The 10,825-nt window shown below is 50.8% G+C and overlaps 2 protein-coding genes across 2 annotated transcripts; both read right to left on the bottom strand.

The window, feature by feature from the left end:
• Positions 1 to 603: 603 nt before the first annotated feature.
• N7500_005956 (putative sister chromatid separation protein (Src1)) lies at positions 604 to 2,941 on the bottom strand (the record flags this gene model as incomplete). Its single annotated transcript, XM_056677100.1, has 2 exons — positions 604 to 1,228; positions 1,371 to 2,941. 2 exons carry the CDS (start codon positions 2,939 to 2,941, stop codon positions 604 to 606), a joined length of 2,196 nt encoding a protein of 731 aa, XP_056532100.1.
• A 1,012-nt stretch (positions 2,942 to 3,953) lies between these two features.
• Positions 3,954 to 10,491, bottom strand: acyA (adenylate cyclase acyA; the record flags this gene model as incomplete). Its single annotated transcript, XM_056677099.1, has 3 exons — positions 3,954 to 4,262; positions 4,321 to 10,210; positions 10,313 to 10,491. 3 exons carry the CDS (start codon positions 10,489 to 10,491, stop codon positions 3,954 to 3,956), a joined length of 6,378 nt encoding a protein of 2,125 aa, XP_056532099.1.
• Between the last annotated feature and the right edge of the window lie 334 nt (positions 10,492 to 10,825).

Below are 10,825 nucleotides of genomic sequence, written 5' to 3'. Positions count from 1 at the left end.
ATGTCTATGCACTATATAGTTTAAGAGTATTGGTAATGATCTTCGTGGCTGGGTTAAACCGTCTGGACCGGGGCTTTCAGTGGCGATATGCTCACGAGATTATCAGAAATTGATGTGTGAATTTCTCTAAATTATGGATATTCGCGTGCAGCAGAAGCCCTTCTTACTAGATATACTCGAGTACCTGATGAGGTGTGTTGCATGTCGCATATGTACATACATGCAGTGCTTAGGGTTCGGCTTGGCGCAAGGCACTAGTAAAACCCAGAGGAAGAATTACAGGTCGACTATATTGTACATCATTTTAGATATCACGCGCAAAGTAGGAAGTGCTGGTATAAAGAATGTGTCTGAAGAAAAACCAAGCTTTTGACTGGAATGGGTGATGGAATTTGTATGGACAGAAAATAATATGTACTGATAAAGTAGGCAAAGGAAGTAGAGAATCAAGTGTGTAGAAAAGAACCAAAAAAAGCTCCCGGCAAACAAAATCCATTATCTCATACATTGGGAAAGAAAAACAGGTGGGATATCAAAAGGAATACAGTCACAGTCAAGCTGGGGGCATAGTACCAAGGTATCCTCTAAACCGTAGGACGAGGACTAGTAGATCGGACGGCCTTCATCCCAGCGGCGAGATTCTCTCGGACTAGAAGCTGGCTCAGGTTGACCTTCACCCGCAGGGGTGTGCGGGCTTGTTATGATGTTGCTAGATGGAGAAGGGATAGAGAATCGTGCGCTCTCACGGCGGCCAGTATGCTCCGGCTCGCCAACGGCGTTGATCCCACCAATCCACTCCCAGACTCGAGAAACATCACCACTCCGTCCTTCCCGTACAGAGGCGCGGACGTTAGCGTTGCCCTCGACAAAGTTGCGGACCCGTCGCCAAAGCTCCTCGCGACGCTTGCCTTGGAGTTCAAAGCGGAGGACATCATCGCGGAGCTGACCGATGGCAATGTAAGGTTCTTTAGCATCGCCGCGGGCGTATAGTGCAGCCTGCGTGGATAGTCGGTCTAGGGTTGTAGCTACCAATTCAGGTACGCGGGCGATGTCAGACCGACGTGCGAGAACACGCGCACGAGCGTACACAAGAAGGCCAATGACTAGGATTAGAAGTGAAATAGGGAGTCGATACGCGAGGAGAGCGAGTCGGAAGTGGCGGCGGACGGCGCATGCGAGTGGGAGCCGTGCAATGGAGGTAGAGGAGAGGACAAGGATGCCGGTATTTCTGTGATTGCGAACGCGCCTCTGTCAGTTCCGGTACATAAGGTCAGACCAGATCTTTTTAAGAAATGCCACTGGATGTGGAAATCCAGAGCGATGAGCGTAGCCAAGGAGACACAATAATCCCTAGGGTGGAGCAAACTTACTGCTGGGTCTTGCTGATAACTTCATCTTTACCAAGTATCTCGCCAATGGCGCCCTTCCACAGCTCGTCAAATTCGGTGTCACTCAGGCCCTTGCGGCGTTTCTTCGCGACCTCTTCCCTCAATTCCGGCTCGCTGATGTCTGGAGATCTGGCGCCTTTGCCGTCTTCCTTCAGCTGACCACATTCCCACTTTGCCCGGCGTTCACGAAGCTCCTCAACGGCTTTATCAGCAACGGCTTTCACGCGGCGCTCCTTTTCACTATCCGGTTCACATGTTGGCGGTAACGGGACCAGGCCCCCAAGAGCAAGAGGATGCGGCTTCAAAAGGAAATCATTTTCGCAGCGCACTTCAAAATTCGGATAGCAGAAGGCGTGGCTTGGGCATGGCTCGCATCGTGGCTCCAAAACATTCGCCCAATCAGGAACCTTTGTGTCTGCCAAAGACCAGGTGGGCTTTCCCAGGCCACAGTATCCGATTTCGAGCTTTTCTTTGCGCCACCAGGCACCAAAACTGCCAGCCAGGGAAAGAATGACCACCCAAGGGGCCAAGCGGCTGAGAGTTCCTTGCTTTTGCGGCCGTCGCCTAGTCTGAACTTGTGGCGAGTACTGATCATGTTCCATAGACATAGCGAGCTGTTCCTCAGGCGTGAATTCTTCACCAGCCCCAATTTCGCTTTCTTCATCTTCCTCCGATTCCTCCGACTCCTCCCCAGGCTCCTCCTGTGGAGGCATCAATCGGGAATCGAAATCAAATGAGTCCCGATGAGGTGGCTGGAAACCATCATCTAGCTGAACGCTAGACGGAGTTGCTGATTTCCGCGACCTGAGGCCGCGGCCCCGAGCCGGGCTATCGGTGGATAAGCGCGAAGCACTCTTCCGCTTAGCATCATAACTCATCCTTGCGCTTTTAGGAGCCTCGGGGCTTCCGCTCTGGAAAGGGTTGTCATCCGTAAACGTGCTCTCATGGTGTGATCCTGACCTGGCACCGGGAGTGTGTTCGTCTAATTCTGTCGATGGGAGGATCTCGCTTCGTCCAACCTTCCTAGCTGTCGATTTGCGAGGCGTAGGACGGATGGCAGCGACTGGGGTGACGAGTGTGTCATCACCGGTTTCCGTGTCAGACGTGCGAGCGTGTTTACCCACCGAGCGAGCAACGCTCGTGCGCTTTGTGTTTCTGACAGGTGTGGCAGGGCCGAAAACATCATCAGCATCTGCGGTTGAGTGGCGGGTGCTGCGTCGCGATGTACCTCGCTGGCCTCTGCTTGTGGACCCGACTGTTGAGGGTGTAGCTGGAGGCGGCATTGACTCTCTGTCGTTTGCGTCGCTGGCCACGGATGTCGACCGACTGCTCATGTCAGTAATCCCCATACTAGTTCGCCGAACCGTGTCACGATCGCGCAGGAGCTTTCTGGCTTGCGGCAGGACTTCATCTTCGAGGATGCCGATCAGTTGAGCCTTCTTTGCCGAGGCGGGGTAGGGGATATCGTGGCTAACGAGAATGGACCGGAGACGAGGGACAGTGAGAGAGTTCAGATCGAAATCTGGATGGAGATATTCCAGTTCATCCGCCATATTGTGCGGCGTGCAGTGTGCGAACACCCGACCGGGAAGGCGTGTTCTAGCGGGACTTTGGTTGAGATGGGCAGTGAACTTGCAGCACTGCGTGTGACTAGACGAAATTTGAATATGCAAGTGGAAAGACCAGCGATCGCTCCCTCTTTTGAATCTAAGCTGGGGTAGGAGAAGTGTTATTCTTTTGTCGAGCTGTCAATTACGCCAGACCCAGTTCGGTCATTCCTTCAGTTCGTAGCCAGGGCAACAGGTGGGGCGCGAAAACGGCCGACGTTGGTATTAATGGTTTTCACGATGCAGATTTAGGCAATAAAGCCCGAGAAACAGATATCTCCTTTTTTTGAGCTTGGATTCAGTTTACCAGATGGAGAGGGGAGCAGAGCAAGAAAAAAGAAAACAAAGAGTCGATGACGTACACATAAACATTAGCACGTGACCCATCGTCATGCCTCAGTAACTGGGATTCCAAGGCTATGTACGCCGTACACTGGTATTTGATAAAGACAACTACATAGCGAACCTAAATGACAGGAAGTTGTCTTATATCTCTTCATTGCAAACTGACATTTGCATATCATACTCATCCTCACGATCTCGAAAAAGTCATGGCGAAGTCTATACTCCATACCTCATGGACGTCTGTAGCAGGTGTCCACGAGTGGGAATGATCCCGTTTCATTGAGAGCTAAGCACAAACACAATGATAAGAAACCAATGAGAGTATCATATAGACTGTAATATATATTCACTGTCCGAGCTAATTACAGCCCTAACATTCAAAGCAGATCAAAGCCAATAATAAAGAATACCGAAACACTCACCGTGGCTCCATGCCATAATGCTTTATATAAAACAATCTGCAGACCCCTTCCCCGCCAGTGGGACGCCGCCCACTAAAACAAAGCCAGAGAGATACAAGAAAATAAACAGGTCAAAAAAAGCAAGTAGAAGCCAACCAAAAGTAAAATCAAAAGTAAGATCGAAATTAGTGCAATCGGCCAGACGGCAGAAATCAAAGAGGGCCGCGGCCGGAATCAAAAGAGCGATTGGCATCGCCAGGGAGGTGGAGGAAGGATGACGAGGTGGAGGTAATACCGCTGTCGATACTATCTGAATGTCCCATTTTTCCATAGTGAGGTGGTGGACCGCCGATGTTGCCTGCAGCACCAACGGCCATCTGCTCTTTGAGGGCTTGGAATTCGGCGAGTTGTGTTTGTAGTTGCTGTAGCACCTCGTTGATGGGTACGGCGTGGTCATTGAGAGTGTCGCCTGGTTTGAAGGGACGCATCATGTGGCGTAGGGAGAGTGTGTTGATGCAAACCTGGAATTTGTTAGGATGCGAGGGTAGAAAAATGCAAGGCCGGGGAATTTGAACTAACCTCGATGCGGGTGACTTGTTGATCGATCAAACTGAGGACAGTGGAGTCGTTGAGTTCACCCCCGTGCCTCTTAACCATGTTGAAGAGAGCGACGTTCGGTTCTCTGAGGCTCGGTTCACTTGGCTGCTCCAAAGCACCGCAAAGTCGCTCAAGACGGAGTGTGACTTCCCAGAGACGCCAAATGACGTTTGTCTGGATGTCAAGTTGATTATTTGGGTTTATAGTTGCAGCGGAGCTATCACGATCCTGTGGTTCTTCCGAAGAAATCATGCGACCAGAAAGCGAGGAGGGGTAAACAAGGTAGAGAGGCTCCGGATTCTCCAGACCCTTCAGCTTTCTCTCGCCTTGATCTTTGATAATGAAACCTTGACTATTGAGCTGTTGTAGTTCACGACGAATATTGTGGCCGATGCTATCGCCGCGGGGATGGCTTTCGATCGAACTGGTAGATGCAGAGCGCTCAGCATCCGCGAATATCTCGAGGTTGCGGTGAATGTCGGTCATGAAATCCGAGGAAACAAAAATCTGTCCCCCGTCGGCGACGGCAGAGATTCGCGATGCACGATTCACCATTGGACCGAAATAATCCATTCGACTGGTGACCGGATCCTTTGCGCAGACAGGCTCGCCCCAATGGCCACCCATACGAACAGACAGGCCACGGAATATAACATTATTGTCCATGTCAACAACGACTCGGCACTGGGGTTGATCAAGAATCTCTGTAGGCCATTCGGCTTCAAGGAGCTGGTTTTGACAGTTGAAACACCATAGTAATGCCGCCGTCGTGGTTGAGAAAGCCACCATGAAAGCATCACCTTCTGTTTTGACCTCGTAACCACCAAAAATTGCAAGTTGCCGACGCAGAATGTCATTGTGGATTTGAATAGCAGAGCGCATAGCATCTGGACAAACCTCCCATAGGCCTGTGGATTTCTTGATATCAGTGAACATGATAGTCAATTCACCGTCAGGGGCATCCACGGCTTCGAAGCGCGCGAGTCGTGAATCTCCAGGCCCATCGCGCTTTTTGGGGCGTTTAGCAGTTGCGATGATCTGCTCTTCGGCAAATGTGGACGAGCCAGTGTTGAGAGAAGGACGAGGCTTTGGGCGTCTCTTTTGAATTTCCGCAACGCCAAGAATCATCACCATCAACTTATTGGTGGCACCGAAGGAAATAGCCAAATCACGCAACTTTTGAGCTGCAAACATCAAATCTAGTTGTTCTCTCCTAGTGATGTCGACCACCACTTCAGGAGTGACATAATCCCATAGCTCCTTGGATGCCAGAACAACCATCTCATCTTGTTCCGTCAAAGTGAGATGCATTGTAGAGGGGGCCGCAATGACAGCAGGCATCATAGGGAAATGCCCGAAGCACCTCGACACGGTGAGCACATCATTCAGCTTGCCGTTGCGAGACACAAAACCTCCTGCTGCACGGATGCGTGCGCGCTCGTTAGGTTCTGCGGGGTCATGATTCTGCGTCAAAGAAACCATTGAACCATCTGACCGGATCAAAATAGCCTGAGCATCACCAACATTGGCGGCGTACAAGTCCATGTTGTTCAGATACAAGACAGTAGCAACACCGCCAGACTGAATGTCGTCCTGGTTGAGCAGTTTGGCTGCAGTTGATCCTCGATGGTACTGTCGGACCTCACGGTCATCAATGGATCTGTAGGCAGAGCCTGCCATATTCTTGTTCAATGCCAAGAAGGACCGTCGGAGTGCATCTAATGGTGTTTCATCCTGATCTCGCTGCAGTTTCTTAAGCTCAAACGAGAAAGTAGAAGTGAAATTCTCATGCAAGTACTTTGCGACACGAGAACCTCCACTGGAGAGTGTCTGTCCATCAAACATACCCACAAGTGTTTCCACGTTATCCTGCTTCAACCGCGGAACAATCATATCAATAATAGATAGATGCTCGGTCTTGCCAAGAGTGTCGGCCATACCGTAGGCGAGAGTGCCAGCCAAGGAGGCAGATGTTCTCACACGGCGATCTTCAGTCTCCTCCGGAATGGTGGGGATGGTGAGTGTGACATCCATCAGTCCCAAAACATGGAGATGAGTCAGGGAGTTGAAGTCAGTCAAGTCAGCGCCATTGGCCGCCGGGGGACCCAGCGACGCAATATTTGGCTTGATTTCGAGACGCTTGTTGCCCGAGAAATTCAGATACTTGAGATTGCGGTTCCAGTTCCAGTTCCAATCATAGGGCCAATTTGACACGTTGTATTTGAGCCCATTGCTCCCCACGTCCAAAATAGAAAGCTTGCTAACCTTGCAAAGCTCTGCAGGCAAGACTTGGAACCGATTGGCATTGATATGAAGAACTTTGAGGTTGCTTCCCTCTTCCAGGTCATCGGACGGGAGAGAGGTCAGCTCATTACCGGACAGGTACAGCTCGGAAATCAATGGCCATCTTTTGAGGATTCCTTGCGGTAGTTCCGTCAGGTCGTTATAGGAAAGGTTGACGATACGCAGCTCTGGTAGCAAGGATAGTTCCCGGAAAACATCATCTTCAAGTCGGTTGTCGGCAAGTGAAAGAGTTCGAAGGGACGCTGCAAACGTCATTGCCATCTGCTGAGAGAAGTTCGAGTCCTTCCGGGTCCCTGAGTTCGGGTCGGTAAATGATCGCGACGTCGCTGAAACCTTCCTGCCAGGTTGGCCAGTTGAAGGATTCCGATACCCGTTGGGCGAGACAGAATTCATGATCCCATTCGACGTTTGACTAGGTCGACGTAGACCTGGCTCATCTAGCGGGCCTATATCTTCGTAGCTGGGGTTTCCAGCAATGCCAGGTGTAGCCGCAGGTGTGTTTGTAGGCTCACCGGGCATTTGAGGATACGGAGCACCATATTTTGGAAAGCTCGAAAGAATGTTTGAGGAGATGTTCAGTACTTCCAGCTTAGCACAATGCCAAATTTCGGCCGGCAGAGATGTCAAATTGCACTCCCTCAAATTAAGGTGCTTAAGCTCGGCAAGGCAACCCATGGTTGCAGGCAAAGACGATAGTGGGTTCTTGATCATACTAAAGTGTTCCAGTCGACGCAACTTGCCAATCTGAGACGAGACTGAGGACAGGTGATTTTTGTCAAGGACGAGCTTCGTCATGTTCGGGCAATGCTCGAAGATGGTGTCCTTGAATTGGGAGAGCTTGCCGGAGGCAAGGTTCAGTGAAGTCAATGTTGGCATAGGAGCATCAATATCAAATTGTGTCATAGGGCAGTGGTCCAGATGTAGACTCCGCAGCCTCGGGAATGAGCCTTTGAATCGAGATAGAAGATTATGACCAAAGAATATCTGCTCTAGGCGTGGGAGACTCGAGAGAGCATCAATATTAGTGATAGCATTGAAGCGTCCATCGAACTCCTTGAGGTTCACTAAGTTCCCGAAGGAATCATCGAGAGGCCCGCTCAGGTTGTTGTTTGTCATCCAGAGGCGTTCGAGAGTGACCAAGCGGCCAATATTGGGAAGTTCTTCGATGCCATTGAAGCTGATATCGAGATCAACCAGACTCTTGAGGTTGCAAAGGAAATCGGGGAAGACCTTGAAACTATTTGACGACATGTTCAGGCTTCGCAAGTTTTGGAAATTGCCAAAAGAGCTGGGAAGCTTGGTTAACTGATTGTTTGCCATCTTGATGCTGACAAGTCCAGTCAGACGGTCGAGACCCGCATGATCCAAGTCCTCAAGGCAGTTGTTTGACACATCCAGATAGGTCAATCGGGCGGCTAAACCAAAGCTTTGTGGAAGGAATGCGGCCTCATTCCCGATGAACTTGATCTCTCGCAGATTAATGCAGCTTTGAATGAAGTCTTTGGGGACGTCCAATGACAAATTTCTCGACAAGTTCAGTGAAATGATCTCGGAAGATTTTGCATACAGCGTAATTGGGATAGTGACAAGGCTGCGGCCCTGGAGATCCACATGGCTGAACTTTTGCACTTTGTTGAAACCTGGTTCACTCTCGAGACTGCTGTAACCGCTGAGCTTGGTCGGTAAGAAGATAAAGCGACAGAGATAACTGTGATCCTCACGGCCAATATCTCCGATACGATCTTTTTCCGTATAGCCAACTTGTTCCAGCAGCCGCTTTTGCATTAGAATAGGTCGCTCATTGTGGTCAAGCTGCCGCGAAAGATCATTTTTCCGTAGAACAATCTCATAATTGTTGAGATGATCTTGCAAGAAAGACTTCCGACCGAGCATCAGAAGAATCTCGGACACGGTAGCATTCAAACCAGCCGATAACGTGGCAAAAGTAGAATCAATTCGGAAGATCCGAATAAAGTACGAAGCTTCGCGTTCACGAGGACCGACGGGGGTGGATTCCTCTGAGGTAGGTTCTTCCAAGGTGAGGTCGACGGGCCCCCTGACCTGCCAACTTTCAGGTGCATTCCACGGCTTTTCGACTTTAGAATCATCGCCAGGTGTGATCGTTCCGTCTTTCACACGCTTCATTTGCCCAGGCGAAGGTGGACGGACAATCCCTTTCAAATTTTCCATATCGACATCAAGGTGGAAGAAGTGTTTGTTCTCTTCTTGAGTTTTGTCGTCCTTGTTAGGGTTATAATAATCACCACCTTGATGAGTGAACACGCGACGATTACCAAGTTTTCTTCCGACAACCAGCCCCCCCTTTCCAGAATCTTTCTTTCGGTCCGAATCTACTGACTCTGGGTATCGAGAAGGAGTACTCCCATCCCCGAAGCTTCCTTGCCTATCGCGCCGCGGCGGGGAAGAGTTCCTCGATTTGTCATGCGATTTTCCGAGAATCTTTTTGATAAACCCACCGAGTCTGGGATGCTGTGAGTTCTGATCATGGTCTCGGTATGTGCTACGCACACTGGGCGTTGGACTTGTCGATCGGCCCCCGTATACAGTAGAATCGCTCATGTCAGTCGTTGAATGCAAGTAGTTCTCATTGAAAGGCCGCAATCCAATGTCGTCTCTACCAGTAGCAGGTCGAGGTTGGGACCATGCCAGATCGCCAGCAACAGTCGGGTTCTCTTCTTTGCTCCGTGAAGGACGGTGTCTGCCGGGTCCGCGCCGACTTAGCTCCCTCTGCCCCGCGGTACCATTTTCCGAGGGCGGAAGACGTTGTCCATCGGGACCGATGGGTACATGGCGCACTGGCGCCTCCCCATACTGCGGGATGTCATTGAAGCTCTGATAGTCCCATGGAGTGACGTCACTAGAGGGCAAAGGGATATTTGCACGTGGCTTCTGGGAACGTTGCGAGGAGTTGGAGCCCTCGGACGTATTGCGCGAGCCATCTGAGTTCGCCCTCTCACGGGCCTTCAACTGGTCGACTGGTCCCCCACGCCTGCTCGGCGGGTTCTGGGAACCATCGTCATCGGTTTGAAGCTCCGCAGGCGAATGATAGTCATCACCAAGTAGACCTTTCAAATGCTTCTTTCGAAACTTTTGGCTAATACTAGATCTAGACCCCTGGCTACTGACTGTGGTCGCACTTGCAGCAGATGGTCGGCGGTGTTCCCCATATTCCAACTCGGCAGGTTCGCTTGCGAATGTTCGTCCGGTCGTGGGGCGAAATGTGAATGAAGCAGGCGAGGCTTCGTGCTCCGAGTAATCATTATAAAAAGTACCACTGTTATCTGGCTGACCACTGCTGGGGGCTGTGGCCCACGGGGCAATCGACTCAATGTCATCGGGGTCGAGGCGAGATGGTTGAAGGGGTAGAGGTCGAGGGCTCGAGGCGGATGACTGGGACGGGCTATGTCTATTGCCTGGGACAGTCAAAGCCTCGCGGTGATTCCCAAAGCCAGAGGCTTTACGTTGTTCAGTGGGGGAAATATCCGGGGAATTCCATGACCACATGGAATTCTCCCAGTCAATCCGAGGGGGTTTGGAGGAGTCGGATCTAGCAAAATGAACATCAGCGTCTCTGAAATTTGAAGATTTTATTCGGCGCGCCGTGATCGCATTGAGAGTCAGTGTATTATTTGAAGAAACGCAAGCTTACTTAGAGTCCATTTTCAGGGAACCTGGAAACAAGCCAGCATTGTGACCTCCCGTAGAGGCCTCGTATTGGTCTAGTGGCTGATTCTCCGAGTTTCGCACGGTATCTTGCGACCTCCAGCTGTATCCAGAGCTCTCCGAACCCTGACGGTCGTCGGGTTGGTTGCGATCCCGCGCCGGCATGTTCTCTCAGACTCGGCCGAATGCCACCACGGCAAGCCTGGTCAAGTTGCAGCCAGCTGTATCTTGGGGTATAGCAATCGTCCAAAACAGCTGAGCATTAAAGGAACTGATAATTATCGGATGGCGTGGGCGACCGGCGGAGCTGCAACGTGTGTCAATTCTGCTGTCTCGGGTGCTAGCGCCACGTTGAGGAGGCCAACCCGGCGACACGGTAAAGAGTCTAATATCTGGAAGAGGCTTTGAAGAGCATTCAATAGGGATTTGAGAGGCAAATAAGTTGTCACTAGAAGCGCGGTATGAGTTGAGGCTAGCGGGCGTGATATCGTATGGAAAG

This window comes from Penicillium coprophilum, assembly GCF_028826855.1.
Source record: "Penicillium coprophilum strain IBT 35676 chromosome Unknown utg000004l_segment0_segment0, whole genome shotgun sequence".
Classification (NCBI taxonomy): domain Eukaryota; kingdom Fungi; phylum Ascomycota; class Eurotiomycetes; order Eurotiales; family Aspergillaceae; genus Penicillium; species Penicillium coprophilum.
This window is presented reverse-complemented; position numbering and strand designations above follow the sequence as displayed.